This window comes from Solea senegalensis, linkage group LG6, assembly GCF_019176455.1.
Source record: "Solea senegalensis isolate Sse05_10M linkage group LG6, IFAPA_SoseM_1, whole genome shotgun sequence".
Classification (NCBI taxonomy): Eukaryota; Metazoa; Chordata; class Actinopteri; order Pleuronectiformes; family Soleidae; genus Solea; species Solea senegalensis.
The window spans coordinates 21,683,002-21,702,204 of NC_058026.1; the positions used below are offsets into that span (position 1 = coordinate 21,683,002).

Consider the following 19,203-nt stretch of genomic DNA (forward strand, 5'->3'; position numbering starts at 1 on the left):
CAAGCCTTCCGGTTGGATTTTAATACGTGGTTGAAAGACAAATCCCAATCGTTCTGTTTAATATTGAAAAACAAAGGCACTGAATTCTTTGTTTGGCCAAGTTTTTTCACACAAAAATAATACAGAAATGTCCCCCAAAATGTTCTATATATTCAATATGCTTTAGGATCTAAAGGTCAGAGATTATACGATATTATGAGAAATTTCCTAGATAAATTTCCCTTGTTATTTATTTTATTTACTGTATTTTATGTTGTTGTTGTTGTGTCTAATGTTTTTTGTACATTCAATGTAAAATAAAATAAAAAAGCAAGAATAAGCACAATAACTCTCACATTGTGTCATTTTATTTATGTTTTTACTTTCAAGGCTTTGACAGCAATTATTGTGGAAGACAAATAACATAAAAGGGTATCTTACATGGATATCTTACATGGATTTATAGATCAACCAAAGCTCTTCATAGGGGTATTTTAATTTAATAAAACAGTTTATTTTTATTTATTTTTTACTTGAAAATGTTAATAGTGTCAACATAGAAAATTACCCCTTTTATTACCATGGATGGTTCTCCCTCACATTAAATTCTCAGTCAAATAAACTGTTTTAATATTGTTTTTATATACATATATACAGTACAGTATATAAATCTTCAATAGAAAAAAAGTAAATAAAAAGAACATAACAACATTGAATCTTTGACTCTTGAATATTGACAATATCTAAAAATTAGATCATTTATAGATGCATCAACCAGTTCTCTCCATATAGGCTGACAATTTAATCACACAAATCACATTCAAGTCTCAGCCAAATAAATTCTGTAATTTTAATATTTTATGCGTTGAAAGAAAGTAATTTAATTTAATTTCATTTCATTTTATTTCATTTCATTTCATTTCATTTAAAAATCTTCAATAGAAAAAGTAAATAAGTAAAATAAATGAATGGACACAAAGTGCGATGAGCAGCATTGGACAGTAGGGGGCGAGCGCGTGCAGTAAATGACGTGGTCTGTTCCAGATGACAGCCGGAGGCCCTGCTGTTGCTGGTGCGCTGAGGTTCACTCTTCCGGGGTTCAAACTACGAGTCCGCTGAGCCAGGGTAGAGTCAAGGACCACTGATGATAAGTTTGTAGTTCATATGTGCAACGTTTGCATCGACGAACAAACAGACAATTAACAAAAAAAACGTCCTGTGCAAGAGGACGCAGAGGAAGACACCGGTGAACTACGACCACGGCTAACAGTCCACAGCTGAATAGTTAGCCACGGCCGCAGATAGGTAACGTTAACTAAACTTTTTAATCATTGCTGTATTATAATGACCTTGTGTTTTTGCAGAACCACTGGCATATTAAGATAACACGAACTATTCAAAGTTTTTTTATTTTAAAGCGGAGTCTATAGATCCATCTCCGTCATCCACGTAATCTGTTGTTAAGCTACGGTAACTTAAGCTAACAACACGTCAACGGGTCTGGTGCGTTCATGTTAACTCAACATGATTTAATGGAAACCTTTTGTTAACAGACAGTGAGAAGAAGTCACTGAATGTGTTGACTGTGCTTCAAACGCCACATGACACGTGATATAATATTAATGTGTCCAGCAATTTTTAAAAAAAAGGGTTATGGTCACGTGACTGTGCAGCAACAGGTAATTCAGCAAGCATTTTTTCAGCATTTCCGGTGTGTTTGTATTTAACCAACTGTTGTTTTCCTCCAACAAATATTTACTTCTTAAAATGCCAAACAAGACCCGTTAAAGAAATGAATGGGTTTTATTGGTGAGAAACTGGTTGAATGAACACATGAACGTTGGGAAGGCAAAAGGAAGGGGCTACTGATATTTACCTGATCATTTATTTAAAGCTGGAGATCACCATTTTGAACTAATTAGGGATGGGAATAGGTATCACTGGATCGGATAGACAAATAAATATCACATGCTTCATTATGCACAGACTGTAAAAATTGAGCTGTTTAATTCTTCTTTTTGGGAAAACAATATTTGTTGCACAGTTTGAGAATTATATTTATTATATTGTCTATATATATATATATATATATATATATATATGTATATGAAACTTCTTGGTTCATGGTCTAAAATGACTGTATAGAACCGATCGGTAGATACTCAAGTTTGTGATGTCTAATGGAGCAATATTGTTAAATAGGGGTTTGAATCACAGAGTACCTCACGATACGTGGTCCACGATACCAATGATATTACGATACAATGATTCTGTGATAATCAATATATTGCAAGACAATCATATAGCGAAACATCACAAAATCTGTCTAACTAAGAAAACAGAATGTCTGTGAAATGTTAAAAGTGCAGGATTTCTCTATGTATTCATAACATAGAGAACAAAGACACTGTTTACGCTGTAAACTCCCTCTTCTTTGGGCAGATATCTTCCACCCAAGTTTCCTTCATTCATTTGAACAGCGCCACTGCAAGGAGACATCAAGCAGCGACGCCCGGCGAGTGAAACTTAAAGGGACTGTTTACTTTAGAGTGCCTTAATTTCGATATGTATCGATTCTCGTATTGCACGTGAAAGGCCAATGCTATATCACCAAATCTATATTTTGACCCTCTTACTATTCTATACTATATGTACATATATATGCATATATGTGTGTGTGTGTATAGTTATATACACATATATAGGCACAGCACAAATCCTAAAGAAGCCTTATCAGTGTTTTTCGTGAATCGATAAAACACACTGTCGCAGATTGTATCTCAGACAGTAGAATAGCAGATTTGTGATTTCTTGTTAGTAGCTTAAAGCTTCTCCACTCTGTTATATCCATTTGAATTTGTAAGACGCATCACTGCCTTACAGATTCATGGTTTGTATACATTATGTTCTCCCTTACACTGTCATTAAATCTGTTGATGTGCTAAGTATATGCTTTTGTGAACTATTCCATGCATAAAACTAGAGGTAGACAAATGTTCTATTTTTCCTATGTTTGATGCAATATAACAGTAATGATACTTTCATTATTGAACATGTATTGTCTGATCTGTATTCTGAGTGTGCACTGCAGTGCACTTCTATATTTAAAATTAAAATAATGTCAAACATTTGGATGACAACATAATGTGTCTGAGCTGCTGGCAGCTGGTTTCTGACAATATCAGTAGAGGCTGAGACAATAATCTACTGATGCTTATTATTATTAAAAAGATGGGAAGGGTTTGACCTTTACATACTAGATGTGTAGGTTTTATCACAAGTAAAACTGTCCCATCTGTTTTAATTGTATGCATATCTGTTGTGTATACTACAGCTATGCAAATATATGTAATTGAACAGGTGTCTGTCTGTACTTCCTGTTCAAGATACCTGTTTGTGATCCAGTAGTTCTATCATTTCCAGGTTTTATTGTGTAAATTGAGTCATGACTTGATTAACAGGTACTTTATTTGTCGAGGAGTTTCCATTACAATGTTTTGAAAAGACTTAAACAAAATATCTGTCTTTAAGTACAGACGCCGTGTTCTTAAATATAATGATATATGTAATAGGTTGGGACCTCGGTGTGGTGGTAGTGCACTAAAAGCAGCCAGCCAACATGGTAGGACCAATTCATACCTGCCTATATTTTGTTTGTTTTCAGGTATGTCTGAAGTTAGTCTTGAACCTGAATCGGGGAGGACCTCAGCCGAGGACCCTCAGATGGATTGTGTGGAGGCTGACAAATCAGAGGAGAGTTTGAGTGACGATCTGAAACAGGAGAGTGTAGACTCCACTAGGGAAAGTGATCGCACAGATGAGGTGCTGTATGACATTGATATCGACAGCGGTGACGAAAAAGCTGATAACAGCGACAAGAATGTTCAGGAGGAGGAGAAGGGGGACGTTCTGGGGCAGAGTGTGGTGAAATGCAGAGATGATGGTGATGCTGCACAGGAGTCTGGCAGTGTAGACAAAGCGGAGCACGAGATAAATCGTCATATTGACTCAGCTGAAACACCAGAGGAAAGTGGAAATGCTCACACAGGAACAAAGGTGATATTAACCTCCTTTTGGTAAATCAGCTCTAAACTCTAAACTTCTTGCCAAACTTCTCGTACTTTTGTTGATGTTTTGACTTGGATATGCTGTGCTGGTGGTGGCTGTCTCTTTCCTATACAGTCAAATTATTATTGGTATTATATATTGCTATTATTTCAGCTTCTGTTCTGCTTTGTTGGAGGTTTACACAGGGAAAGCTGCTGTCGCTGTTGCTTATGTGCTTTTGGTGGTTTTCCTGCTTGTTTCCTTGTGCGTTTGCAGATAATCAAAAAAGTGTTCAGTTTTTCTGATGACTTACAAAGTATAAAATGTACCATCCAAGCACTTTATCAGGAACGAGCATGTTAGAACTGACTGGGTTAAGCCTCCCTTTGCTCTCAGGAAGACGGCCTCAATTATTTGTGCCACGTATTTCACAGGAGGTTGGAAATGTTCTTGGGTATTCTGCTCCATGCTGACTTGACTACATCACATAACATAACATTCTACCATTTTTTTAATTCAGAGTTAGTACCTGGCAAGGCAACTGAAACCCTTGCCATGTCTATATAAATAATTTGAGACTTGAGCCATTTTCGTGCTGCCAGGCGCACAGTATGTCAATTGTTACATTCCAACTGGGTGAACTGATTCCTGCGGTTGAGGCCAAGGTTTGACCCTACTATCTCCCTGACCCAGGAGAATACATGATCTATTATCCCTGATAAAGTGCTCCAAAAGTGTATATACAGTGTGTTTAATTGAGACACTGACATTATTTTTGGTTTAATATTCATGATTCCTGCTGCGTGTAAATAGTAACACTCCTCTACTGCCACATGTGCTGTCTTTTGTCCCACACTGACGTGGTGTGCATAAGTGACAGCATGCATACATGCATGTAAGCACCACTCTCACATTTAACATGCTAACGGTCACATGGTTGGCAAAATGAATGGGATTTGGACTCCTGACTGCACATTCTCTGGCAGTCCTACATCTCTTGTCATTGGAATGTGTGAGGCTCAGAATGTGGGCTCAGTGTACTGTACTGCACAGCAGTATAATGGGACATACATTATCTCAGACACTTTACATAGCAAGGCTGAGAAGGCCATACGTAACAGTTCACACATTGAGTTAGCACTTGGCATTCGAGGAGAGGAAAACAATCTTAATGGGAAGTCATCTGTGGCAGAATTCTTTAGCCATCTGCCTCAGCTGTTTGGAAAAAAACAATCTTTTCTGTTAACCCCCTTATTTAGCAGTTATGAGGAAACAGAAACAAAGAGGAAAGATGTGATTCTTTCCTCTTTAGCTGACGCAGCTAATTACACAATTACCTCATTGTTGTTATCCATCCCTCCCTGCTACTGCTGTCAGTTTAGCTTGTATCTAGGATACTGAGCTGCAGGCTATGGCAAACCACGACATGCCATACCTTGCCCCTTCATATGCCTGATTAACTCACAGCCTTTTAAGTATGACTGCTGCTCCATTAGGCTGACACCATTAGTTGTTGACATTAATATAGAATGTTTGCAGATGTTGGGTGATATGTTTGCAGATGTTGGGTGGGATCATTTTGGCTCTGAGACTCCTGATCATTCATGTGCATGCATGGCTGAATTTATTCCATTGCATATTTTTCTGTCCAAGAAGACGATTAAGTTCTTGGACAGTTTTATTTCAGCTGGTGCTCATTGGACACAACCAAAACAGTGCTCAACAAATTGTTTGCTGCACTCTATGTTTATTTACGCCATTGAAACAAAAGTGCTTGTAATCAGAGATGTGCTTTTGCAGACGGCCTTTTTATACTTTTTATGTGGACAATAAGGGAGGGAGGAGTCTGTCTTATCTGCAGTAGGTGGTTAAACAGGCCTAGTCTGTGCAGCATCATGTGGCCTTAAAGTATTCATGTGTGCCAGTGCCACATCACCATAGTCTCTGTAAAGTCTTTGTCATGGATTATGGAAGAGACACTCATTCATCTTATCCATCCCTTATGTATTTAACAATGTATTATTTAATCTCCTTTTTACATTTTTTATATATATATATATATATATATATATATATATATACATATACCTTAAATCACGCAGTTGTTAAACGTAAAAAAGAAGTGGTAGAGCTATTTTTAATTAATTAATTAATTAGTTTGGGCATGTGTTGTATCAATTTGACTATTAATCTTTTTAAGAGGTTGATACTGCCTGTCATTTTGGGGTTATGAGGTTTTAGTAATACTCATATTTCCTAATATTTTATTTTTTGTGTGCAGGTGTCTACACAGGATTATACAGTTTTAAGTGTACTAGGATTATTTTATTCACTAATTTACTAGAATTCAATATTTTCACTCACTTTTTACTTACTGTAAGGATTTGTAGCGTGACATAATTGACACTGTTGAAGGTCCAATGTGTAAGATTTATTGATAATTACCCAAATGAGCTCTATAGTTGTGAAGCAAGTGACCTGGTTTCCAAGTCCACAGTGATAAGGTCCAAAAGCATGCACTAAAACCAGCATAGCTGTATTTTCAGCCTGTATTAACAGTCAGCCAGTCCATTGTAGCACAAACAACTCATACAGTCACAAACTGGTTGTCTCCACCCTGTGGTCTTCTTGGAGCCGACATGTAAATGTGCAGCTAAACAAGCCATTTTTTTTTTTATCCTAGTGTCATTTGAATCCACAAACAACGATATTTATAACCACGGAGAGATTTGTCCTGCAGCGTTTGCTCCTGTAGCACAACAGTAGACTACAAAATGACTTGACTATGACGTAAAGGGTTTCATGTGACAAAGCAATTGACTTTGAAAGATAAAGACCTGCACAGAAAAAACTGACATGAGTGAGACATCAAGAAAGCAGATATTCTCTACGGAGCATTTCCATGGAGAACAGCAAGTGTTAGAAATCAATGGTGGATTGCACATATTCATGGGTGCTGCATTATGTTAGTAATCCTTTATGGCCAATATAACTAATATCTTTGGTTCTACTATAGCACTGTCCACAAGATGGCAGTCCACAGCTGTTGTGCCCCAGTAGTAGATCCTGAGTCCTGTTTTTCCTCAGTGGACAGCTCCACTCAGGTTGTCAGGGGAGGCTTGCTGCAATAACCTGCTTCATTTTACCTTCCTCATTAGGAAAGCACAATGGCTGACTCCCATAGAAGCTCAGCTGCCGAGATTCCAGTCACTAGCAATGGAGACCTGGATCAGAGCCCCGAGACAGTGTTCCAGAGGGTAAGAACTTATTTAGAGGCGTGAGAATGTATACTGACTTCCCAAGCCAAACCCTGCATTTGTCCTCAAGGTGAAAGATGATGTTTTTAAGAACAACATCACCTATTGTTATGGTATCTGTATCTGAGGTATCTACTTTACACCTGGATGAAAATGAACAGTGCAAACAAATGTTTACTTCTGTGTTTGCAAAATACTCAAGCTCCAGCTTTGCCCGTTATTATGATCGAAAACTATGAAAGTATCCTTTGTGATTTCCCCTTAGCATAAGGAGATGTATTCAGCTCACTCTCACTCTGACAAACAGTTTAAAACATAGCTATTCAACGTTCTATCATAACAAGAAATGCGTCATTTTTGAATAGTGTAAACTGAAGCATTGCTTGGTATTTATTCTCAATTAACTATAAATTATGTTAGAATTTAGAAGAAGTAATGATTATTTTCATCATCGATTGATCATTTTCTTGATTAATCAAGTTTGGCCCATAAAATGAAACATGTTCAGTTTTAATTATTTTTTTGTTATATATAGAAAAGAAACCAGAAAATATTCATGTTTAAATTCTCATTTACTAATTGATTAATCGAATAATTGTTTCAGTCCTAAATTAAAGGCTACAGATGCCAGATTAAGAAGATGACACACCTTTCTAAATGAACGAGTAAAGAACGTTCAGTTAAATTATTATGGACTTTCAGGAAGTATGGACCCTAAACTAGTGTAACTTTATTAGTTAGTGATGTTTTAACCGGAAAGATTGCGATTGATCACAATCATGTTTCTACATTTTTTTGCTGGTTGGTCGAAGACTTACACATTTGAATTAAAGCATTAGTCACTAACCTCGCCCACAAATACAGGAAGTACACCAGACCTTTTGCATGTTCTTGCTGTATGTCTACCAGGAAATACAATAGCTGATAATACAATTCCTGATTAAATTTTTCCATAGGACTACCCCAGTGGTCTCGGTGCCCTTAACCTCTCAGACACCTCAAACTTTTCCCCAACATCTGAGGGCATCATTGAATCGGGAGCATACAAAGGTAAACACTCCACTCCCTATTTTCAATACCATTTTCGGAGTTTGTGTGTGCATGCGTGTCACTGTAATGCACTCACTCTCAGGCCCTGCCAGCTTATGATATGGTTTGATTCCATTGTAACGTTCAGTGGTTACAAAACCACTTTTCTCTGTGTATTTTCAGTGGCTCCATGACTGGTTTTTAATCTTTGAAAATTGAAAGGCCCACATTTGAATTTGTAAAGGGGGACATCCAATTGAAATTAATGAGCTTCCTCTGATCTCTAGGTTGTAATGCTGTTTTCCTTTTCATCATCACGCTCTTATTACAAATGCAAATAAAAGTCTACCAATGGAGGAGCAAGCTGCTGTTGACCCTTTGCCACAATGTTGCCATGGATATTTTCCATGGTATTTTCACTGGATAAGGTCGGCTTTTGTTCCCAAAAACATTCATCTTGTACATGGGAAGAGAGATTGTGTAATTTAAAAAAAATAAAATAAAAAATGCACGGAGACTAAACATTAGTGAAACCCCCCCGACACTTTTGCGGACAAGAGCACGACACACTAATGAATCATAATTGTGAATATCTCCCAGGGTCAGCCAGCCTGCCCACATCACCTGTGGCACCTGTAGCTCCCAGCTCAGCTGTTGCTAGCCGCCTAGCACGCTCATCCAGCTGTAGTCAGGCTGATAAAGGTACCTGCAGCAGTGGAGTTGATAAGATTATACTGAATTTTCAACATTTGGACACTAACAACTGAAATTTGCTGTTCCTTTCTTGGTTTTTTATTAGTTTCTTACCCTCTCCTGGTTCCCGCAGGCTGTGCTTTAGTCATAATCAAACCCTTCTATGTCGTCTTTGGTTTAATTGCGTGGCTAAATTTTGCCTTCAGAGGTCTGGGCTAAAGGGATTAGTCCTCTGCTTTGCTGTTGCTATTTCTAAGTGTTTACTGCCTATAGGGTCATTTCCTTGAGATCAAGATGTCTTGATTTCTTCCTGAAACATTTGCTTTTAAGAAAACGGCTTTTAATCTAAATTGATTTTCCTGCTTGCAGCCTTTTCCTTTTAAAAGTTGTCTTCCATGGTCCTGCTCTGTGGAGCCCCAAAACTGATAAAAGCTAAGACAAGAGATATAAATAGGTGAATAAATGCTATTATTATGTGTTAAAATAAATGTCATACTTTGCCTTTATAATACAAACTGATTAGGCTTTGGTTTAGTGAACTTGTAGCTTTAGTGAGTACCTACTCGTTTAGTTAGCATACGCTTGTCAGCTAAAGATATATAGCATACTTAAACTTTACTACATTATTTAGAGTAAATTAATTGAATTATTTATTGATGAAGGCAGGCAGATACATTGAGTTTTTGCCAGACAACCCTCAAGTACATTTTGTCAGATTCGGGGCTCCGTATCTTTCAGTTCTTCCTTTTCTGTCCAAACAATGAAGCACTGTGTTTCCCTTTCAGAGTGGTTCCTCATGACTAATTGTGTTTTCACGTTGATCTGAAAAACCACAAGTTTCATCAGCGTCTTCTAATGCCTTTAACTGAGCATTGTTGTGTGTGTTGCAGTTTGTCCGCAACACAATCAAATAACATTGTTTGATAATTGCAGCACTTAAAATCTACCCCTTTAATTTTGCACTAGAGCTTTTTTTACCCCATTAATCCAATAGCATCATTACCTACCCTATCTAAGTGAATGAATTGTAATTGTTCAGACGCAATGCAAGCACAGCCAATGGCAGGAGCGATGGTCCTTTCTGATGACTTGAAGAACCCAGCCATTGAAAAACTGGATCTCGTGAGAAAGTGGAGCATCAACACATATAAAGTAAACCTCCTTGTCCTTGATTTATGTTCATGTCCTTTCCTTTATTCTGCTACCCCTCTAAGCCTTTGCCACACACTTAATCTTAATTTTCTGTTAATTAGGATAAGTGAACTATACTATATAGCTGTCTTTCTTGTTTTAGACTTTGCAGTTACACTTTTCTCATTCAGAATCTATCCCTTTTCCTCCCATTACTTAGAAGAACTCTCTTCACAGTCCCTTGTAGCATTTTAAAATTGTAGCCTCTTATCAGTGTGTGTTAAGAGCCTCTCCCCCTGCAGTGCACCAGGCAGATCCTGTCCGAGAAGATGGGTCGTGGTTCGAGGACTGTGGACCTGGAGCTGGAGGCACAAATTGAAGTCCTGCGTGACAACAAGAGAAAATACCAGAATGTGATGAGGCTGGCTCAGACGCTGGCCAGTCAGCTGTCCCAGATGATCAAGACACAGAGGCAGCTCGGCGATGCCTTCGCTGACCTCAGCCTCAAGTCACCAGAACTCCATGTGAGTCCATAAAGTTTGATAGAACACATATCGACCACTTGTGATCCCATAGGTCCCTCTTTAATTGTTGCTGTTGTTTTCCCGGTACATATTTAGATGAATGAATACTCTAAACACTAATAATATGCATGTGTTTGTGTTCTTCAGGAGGAGTTTGGTTACAATGCTGAAACCCAAAAGCTTTTGTCCAAAAATGGGGATACACTACTGGGTGCCATCACCTTCTTCATCTCTAGTGTGAACACACTTGTTGACAAAACAATTGAAGACACCATGATTAACATCAAACAGTATGAATTGGCCAGGTAACTTGAACAAATGTACAAAATGAAACTTAAATCGGTACCAGTTAATCATTTTTAGCTACACAAAGGCAATGCAAAGTTTTAGTATCCTTTTAGCTTTGTTTTTGTCACCACCAGATTGAGCTGTGTTTTCTAGCCACTAAATACGTTTATACGCAATATAACTTTTATGTGTTAGTTTATTAAGTATATGCAAATTGACATTGGACAGGTGGCATACAGTGGGTTTATTAGTGATTTTTTGCTAAAGAAAAGCTTATGGCATCTGAAAATCTGATGAGAAAACAGCAGTTATGGGCCATAAAACCAAAACAATGAGCAGAAACTGCTGAGCTGTGAAACTATAGGGGCAACAGACATTAAAAGTATGTATTTTACTATTATTATTTCAGACTGGTGGACTGGACGTGTGGTGCAGAGATTTGTCATGTAATTTCTCGTAGCCTTACTCTGACCATATAACAGCACTTAAGCTGTGTGTATGAGTGTGTGTCCCTGCATGTAGTGATGTATGACACAGCTCTCATGTTGTGTGTAAATTATGTCGCATCCCTAGGGTCGAGTATGATGCATACCGCACAGATTTGGAGGAGTTGAATTTGGGGCCACGGGACGCCACCACCTTGCCTAAGATCGAGCAGGCCCAGCAAATGTTCCAGGTGCACCGCGAGAAGTACGAGAGGATGCGAAACGATGTCTCTATCAAGCTTAAGTTCCTGGAAGAGAACAAGGTCAGCTGGAGGCTAGCTCTACTCTGCCCCAACATATCAGCTTCAAGTTCAATGCTCTCATAATCTCCCTTTTCCCTTTTTCTTGCTAACAATCAGGTGAAGGTATTGCATAACCAGCTCATCCTGTTCCACAATGCCATATCTGCATACTACGCTGGAAACCAACAGCAGCTGGAACAGACACTCAAGCAGTTCCACATCAAGTTGAAAATCCCAGGTGCAGACACTCCATCTTGGCTGGAAGAGCACTAATCAAAGTTTGGGCGGTTTTGACATGAAAACCCCCCAGAAACCCTCTTTTCCCTTCAACTCTATACTTCACTGCCTTTCAATCTTTGAATTGTAAATCTTTTAACAAAACACAGAAACAAACAAAAAACCACAATCTGTTTTAATCTTGAACAATTGTTCTCCTCTTCACCTTTGCAGGTCTTTCAAATCATAGGAAATGCACTTTTATATTGTGTCTTGACAAAAATGTCGAACGGGGAGTTATTGCAGTTATGGCCTTTTGTATTCCAGCTTATGAATGTTGTATCGCAGCATGGCAGACATGCTGGATCTGTGAGGGCAGCTACAACTGCCTTTTTATTCACATTTTTCCTCTACACTCACCAGCTGACTTTGATGAGGATGCATGCTTTATCTAAAGGACTCTATCTCAACATGTTTATAAGATTTGACATGTGTTGTGAGAACAACACAGAATTACATTCATATGTCTGGATTATGCAAATGTACAAATGATCATTTTTACCAGCAAATTTAAATTAAAGTTGTAGTTTGATATTTTGGTAAATATGCCTATTTGCTTTCTTGATTAAATGATTTTTGGCGTTCAAGACGACAGCCAGGGGCTGGTTAGCTTATAGCTTAACATTAAGATGGTAAAGGGGAGCAGTTAGTCTGATTCAGCTCCGAAATTAATCTTTTTATTGTCAAAATCCAAAGTGTAAATAGAAATCATGATTTTATGGGAGGTTTTGTACCTTAGGATTGACATAGGCAGGTTTCTTCCCTTTGTCCATTCCTTGCACTAAGCAAAGTGGTACTTGTTTTAACAGACAGACATGAGGGTTTGGTGTATGGTCTGGATCCTTTTCTCTACTTCTAGTATTTCCCAAAATGTCAAACTGTTCCTTTTTATACAAATTGAATCGCACTCACAGTAAATTCCACATGTTACAATGTGATTATTGCCTTCTTCATACTTGGTATTAACATGTCTCTTTCTCCCACTTTAACAATCGCAGTGCAAAAAGAGCTGCATGTGCATTTATTTGCATGTCAAGTGAGATGTGATCATAAGTGGACACATGTTAATCCCGGAAAATGTGGACCTGATGCTGCTTTTTAATCGATTACCCCTATTTTTTTTAGCATTTGCCTATTTAGCACACAGCTAAATAAGCGTGTTGATACCAGCCTTACGTGACTTGAATGTGCCTTGTTGTCACAAATTTGTTCTACTCCTTCATTCTTACTGGTGTTAAACAGCACCAGTTAACTCTTGATGGAAGAGAATGGACCAAATAAGCACAAACACACACTCCAAGGATATAGTTAAAACATATATCAGGTTTAAACACTCACAAATGTCACCTTCGGGTTTTTTTAAGTAAAAAGCTTCATTAATGACATAAAGTCTAAATCTACTTAAAGATGTGCAGTTTAATTAATGCTATTTATCTATATTGCTCATGTGCACATGTATGTATTTTAGATCATTTACAAAAACATGTAAGAATTGTACGATATATAAGGTGTGAACAATGACACGGTTACCCTGAGGAACTTTATCTTTTGTAAAAAATGAAAAACTCAGTGTCCATTACCTGAGCTGCTTCATGGGCTTTGCAGTATAAAGTATATTTTTCAGAGAGGACCCTTTTCACTCTGGTATAATTTACAGTATAACTTATCGTGATGTCCTCAGTTTGCTCATTTGTACTTCAGCTGTAGCGGTTTGAGTGTAAACCTTGTACAACAATCTCTTCTCTTTTTTTCTTGAAATAAGTGGACATACATATATATTTGTAATTTCCTCTGTTTTATTTAGCTTTTATGTGTCTGTGACCAATGCAGCCATTTAGCTTTGATTTCCTGGAGACCTACAGTTTATTGTGCTAGTACTAGTGGGACATTTTGTAGTTATGAAACATTAACCAATGTTGATTCAAAAAGGATTCAGAATGTGGTGGTACCTCTGTGGAACAATAAATTTTTCTTTTCTCTTACTGTGTAAGTAGTCGTTTATTGTACATTCATTTATTGACATATGGACTCAAATTGCTGTCATTGACAGATGTTTTTTTTTCTTCCTCCAAATCCAGTCCCTTACAACCCCGCCACACCCACAGATTTACATCTGACAGGATCTGGTTAATCCCTTGATAGGCCTTAAGGATGTAGTTTGCAGCTTCAGTGATGCATTTTATCTGTATGAACATAATCAAATATGGATCGTCATAACTAGGGCACAGTTTGGGATGACCATACTTAAAGCAACAGGTCACATAAGATCAGTAATTATACTAAAATAGCTTATACTCAAATAAAATACAAATAAAATGTATTATTATTAGTAATAGTAGTAATTAAGTGTGGTGCATGCAGGAATTGAAAATGACAAGATGTGAAAGTGTGCCACAAAAATAGGTCACTATATACTGTCTGTTGTATTGTTCATTGTAGAAAACTAAATTGGTGAATGAAGCACTAACAAACACAGAAGCAATAACATCCAAACGATATGTGTGTTATTTATTTACTTTTTGAGTAAATAAATAAGTACCATGCCTATACACTTTGACACAATGCAGAGGTGTGTTTTTGTGTTGTTGGTAGCAGCATTTGCCTGTGTTTGTGTGTGATTTTATTTTCACAATTGTCGCAATAATGTTGTGAGTTGCAATTACTTTGGTCAGTGTAATTATACATACACACATTTCATCCCCTCACGTTGGCCCCATACCCCAAAACACCGGAAGTAGTGTTTTTATATATATATATATATATATATATATATATATATATATATACATATATACATATATATATATATATACACACATATACATATACATATACACATATACATATATATGTGTGTATGTACACACATATACATATATATATGTATATATATATATATTAATATATATATATGTGTGTATGTATACACATATACATATATATAAACCCAGTGACTTTACACAGAACTCATCATCATCACTGGTTGCACCACTGGTTACGGCGACTGCTTGTGGCGCGCGCATGGAGGGAACACGTGAACGCGCCTGCTCCACTTGGACCAATCACGTCCCAGGAAGCTCACAACAACGCTACAACGCTGCCACCGTCTGTTCCTGCTTCTGCCGCTGCTGCTGCTGCTGCTGTGTGTGTGTGTGTATGTGTGCTGCAGCTCGGTGAGGACAGCAGTAGCAAGTTCACCTGACACACACACACACACACACACACACACTGAACAGCTTCCCTCCCGAGAAAAGTCAAGTGTCTCCTCCTCACTAACTTCAACGGTGTCGGAGCGGATTACGTTTCCCGGCGAGGCTCCTCATCCTCACGGTAAGTGGAGCAGGACGCTGCCGCCGCATCACCATTATCATCATTAATAACATCATTATCACCATTACCATCATCATACAGATCGTTTTAACTCTGCTGTGGAAAAGTCCCAGAGAGACTCGAGCCTGTGTTCGTGTTTTCCTTGTGTGCAGGTGTCCACAGCACTGCAGCTCACCTCACACACCTTTTTAAATGACATCATTATGAGGATTTAGTGCAGTTTTAGGCCTGCATGTGTTGCTTTACTGAACAGTGACAGTTAGAATTGTCTCACTTTTGCGGGATTTATTGCCAGAAGTCGTCTGAATCCAGTTAGCATGGCAGTGAGTGACCTCTAAATGTGCTTTATTACGTTTAACTGGAGGCTTTTGTAAGCCAAGGTGTGAAATGGGCCGTTTTTTTCACTCACTTTGACATGTAACATAATTAGTGTCAGTCTACATGAGGTTTTTATTTAATATTGTTTCACATAAGCAAGGTACATGTTGGTGTAGTAGTGATTTCAGGTTGTGGTAAATGGACTCCACTAACTCCTTCAGTGACTGCAGCATTTAACTGGCAGTTTACAATATTGTAAATGTACTGATTATGATTTTTATTATCACACAAACCCATAATCCCTAAGTAGCTCACGATTCAGGGCTGAACAATATGGCCGACATCTTATCACAATTAAAAACTTTTAATCAATTATCATTGCGGTAAATGTCAGAATAGCTTTTTCCTCCTCAGTGACATTTTAATAATGCATTTACTTGATTCAAAAAGATACTAATGGGCTTGTTAAACATTAAAAAACATGTAACAAATCTGAGGCAAACCATTTATATGTACTATATTTTTAATATGATATAATAAATGTGTTTGTGCTATGCATAGTATATTGATTATAAACTGTTTTTATACATGTACTGCTGTTATATCAAGTATACTTGAACAGATGCTTGATATACATGTGGTTTCCCACAAGTCACCACCATTCATAGAATTTCATTTAGGAAATAGTTTGATCCAAACTTTATTAAATCCCTCTAGTTCTGTTTCCATGACTGGCTTTTGAAGACAGCTATTGTACACATGGACATTTTTTTTAATTTTAAAAGTAAAGTGAGTACAGGAGTAAGAAACAGTGTTTCGTGTTGTGGTGATGGTTGTTGTGGATTCCTAACAGAAGACACCAGCCCTTTTTGCTCAGCATGTATGGCTTTACAACTCTGCCCCTGTCGGTTTTGTTCTGCACCTCAGACCAAAAGCTTCCTTGGCTTTTGTATGCTTTTATCCATGCTGAGATGAATTAGAGGGCAATCCATTCAAGTGTTGGGAACAATGCCCCTGTGGAAGGAAAAAAAAGGAGTTTCTCCCCGGGTCAGGTCAGGGGGGAGGGTGGTGTCACCCCCAGTTGCTGTGGAGGCTGAGAGTAACATGGAAAACTCAATTCTCTGACGTCATCATGAGGAGGAAGATATTTGGGAGGGCGGGGGCTTGATTTATTTGTGTGGGAGCAAGGAGGAGCTGAATAGTTGCTGGCGACTCGAGTCAACTCAAGTCTTCTTTATTGCCTAAAAATCTTCAAATCGTCAATGTTTTATAAACTCAAATTTAATCTGTGTGCAATGAAAATTACAAAAAAGAGAGAAATGCAAACATGAGTTGAATTTTAATGTGTTTTTCAAGGAAACTGATAATTTTTTCTGTTCGCTTATTCAATAATTAGCAGCTTATTAGATGAACATCATCACTTAACACGGTGACGAACACCATATCTTTTAGTTGAATTAACCCTTTTAACACAGAGTATATTGAAGATGACACGTTTGGGCAAGCGCACTTTGCATGACCGTCATTACCCGGCGACTTGACAGCGGTGTCCATTTTTGGCCTGTTTTTGCACATTGATACAAATGTGATTTTGAATTTTTTGAATGTTTTATACTGTTCAAATTTCTCATTCAACACAGAAAATATGGTGCTCATGTACAGCCACAATGTTTTTTCTAAATGGAACTTTTGGATTTTCTTCATTTTAAATTGTTTACACACTATTTTAACATGCAGTAAATTGTAAATAACAGATTGTGCAAGGTATTCTGGAAAAATGGGCAAAAGTCACAGGACATTTTACGTGTAAAATAAGCAAAAAAAAAAAAGAGCAGATGGACATCTTGAGGCTTAGGTGTTAAAGGGTTAAAATTAAATCATTTTGAGCACATTTTGACACTGAAAGTGCCTATGAACCATGTACAAGATAAGGCAACGATTTTCTTTTTTACAAATAAAGGATAATCTTATATTTCCGTCACATGTTTTATCTTCTAAATATTGTTTAAGGTTTTTGCTCCGTGGCTCCAGAGTCAGAGCTTGAAATGTGATCTGTGCCTGTGAGTAGTGTTTCGCCAGTTTGAAAGTCTTCTCCAATGACTCTGTGTCTTTGTGCCCTTGGGCAAACACTTCTCCCCACTGCCATGTAAACATGTTTGCATTCCCTCCATGTTTCCATGCTGGCGTCTCTATGGTGACCTAAGCACCTGCTTCATTCGTCACCTCAGTGTATCATCGTCACCTGCATCTCACTTCAGGAGCTGTCGCGTTTAAAGCCACTTTTTCAGTATGTGCGTTATGATGCTACAAAAGTCAGACTAGGAAGACGAGACACGCAGTAAGATTTTTGCCTGAAGCTGATCTCGGCACCAGGCTCAGATTGCTGGAGCATCAATTGGAGCCGTGAGTGGCAGCCGTCTGCTACAGGCCAGACACTGATCACAGGAACAAAAAGGAGTCGATTCAATGCTTTGTTTTTGATCTGTCGCCTCTCTGACAACGTGTCCTGTCACATCTCATTCGTCCCTCTCGTCATTACTTGGGTGGGTTTTTGTTTCACCTGGTTTTCTTTTCTCCTTTTTATTTTTTTTTATTAGAAGATTCAGTTTTGTAGATGATGTGTCATGTGTCAGGAAAATACCCTTGGCAGGATTTTCAAAGCTGCTGTGTCATTCTGTGGTCACCCCTAGGTGCAGGCCATCGAGCTGATTCATTCCTTCATGATGTTATTCATAATTCTTATGTATACTTAAATCATAGAGCCCATTCAGTGTTATTGGACATCAAATTAGCCCTGGAGGCAACAGGGAATGTTAAACATTAATTTGGTTTTCTATCTGTCATAAATACATTAGTCTGACTAAAATCGAGCTATTCTTAATAAAAGACTTACGTACCTGAATAATGCAATTGATAGTCCGATTACTCCTGCATGTATACCTTTAGTCGGACTGGAGTCGGACTTGCCGTTAAGGCATGCACCAAAATGTCCTCACCAACCTTTGACCCGGAAGTGGAATGAGACATCTTATCAACTGCAGTACTGTTGCTGGAAATCATACAGTGACGGCACGTTGTTTACCATTATTAAAGTACCTCCTCAACGTGCACTCCGCCTCACACAGTCACTGAACTGAATGGGTTGTGATTCGCCTCACGATCACCGGCTTTCAGCAGTGATGTCGCTAAATACACCAGTTACACTGTTAAATATTGATTTTAGAAATGTCCTTGCTAAATGTCAGAGATTAACGCATATTTTCAGATTTTTTAGTCTTTTTGACTGATCTACAGTTCGAAATTGTTCGGTTTGGTTCCTGTGTCGAACGTCGCACTCATGATTCTTCCAGTGACTACACTCTCTGACCAATCAGAGGTCGGCAGTCTGTTGATGTCACATTTTAATATCAGCTCAGCTTGCTTGGAACCTCGCTAGAGAAGCTACTGAAAAAAGTACTAGGTAATAATGGAAAAACAGAAAAATGAGTAGAGCCGAGCCGAGTCAAGATTGTATGAAGATGTTTTTGCTGTTTACCAACTAAAGTCTGAATGAGTGAGATGTTGGCAGCAGTTTCCTTCCTGGTCAGGTTTTGGATTTTTTTTT

The 19,203-nt window shown here is 38.0% G+C and overlaps 2 protein-coding genes across 6 annotated transcripts in view; both read left to right on the top strand.

The window, feature by feature from the left end:
* Nucleotides 1–1,025: 1,025 nt before the first annotated feature.
* On the top strand, nucleotides 1,026–13,933 carry arfip1 (ADP-ribosylation factor interacting protein 1 (arfaptin 1)). Of its 4 annotated transcripts, XM_044028608.1 has the most exons (10): nucleotides 1,026–1,284; nucleotides 3,644–4,035; nucleotides 7,185–7,283; nucleotides 8,240–8,333; nucleotides 8,913–9,014; nucleotides 10,045–10,157; nucleotides 10,439–10,660; nucleotides 10,808–10,965; nucleotides 11,522–11,696; nucleotides 11,793–13,933. In XM_044028608.1, exons 2-10 carry the CDS (start codon nucleotides 3,646–3,648, stop codon nucleotides 11,946–11,948), a joined length of 1,509 nt encoding a protein of 502 aa, XP_043884543.1. In that variant the 5' UTR covers nucleotides 1,026–1,284; nucleotides 3,644–3,645; the 3' UTR covers nucleotides 11,949–13,933. The 4 variants fall into 4 exon arrangements, with proteins under 4 accessions (XP_043884543.1, XP_043884545.1, XP_043884546.1 ...); XM_044028610.1 differs by lacking the exon at nucleotides 8,913–9,014; XM_044028611.1 differs by lacking the exon at nucleotides 3,644–4,035.
* A 1,180-nt stretch (nucleotides 13,934–15,113) lies between these two features.
* The window catches only part of fhdc1 (FH2 domain containing 1), a 68,966-nt gene continuing 64,876 nt past the window's right edge, over nucleotides 15,114–19,203 (top strand). For both annotated transcript variants that reach the window (XM_044029411.1, XM_044029412.1), the window contains exon 1: nucleotides 15,114–15,281. The gene's annotated coding sequence lies outside the window, so the exon portion shown is untranslated. The remainder of the gene's footprint in view (nucleotides 15,282–19,203) is intronic.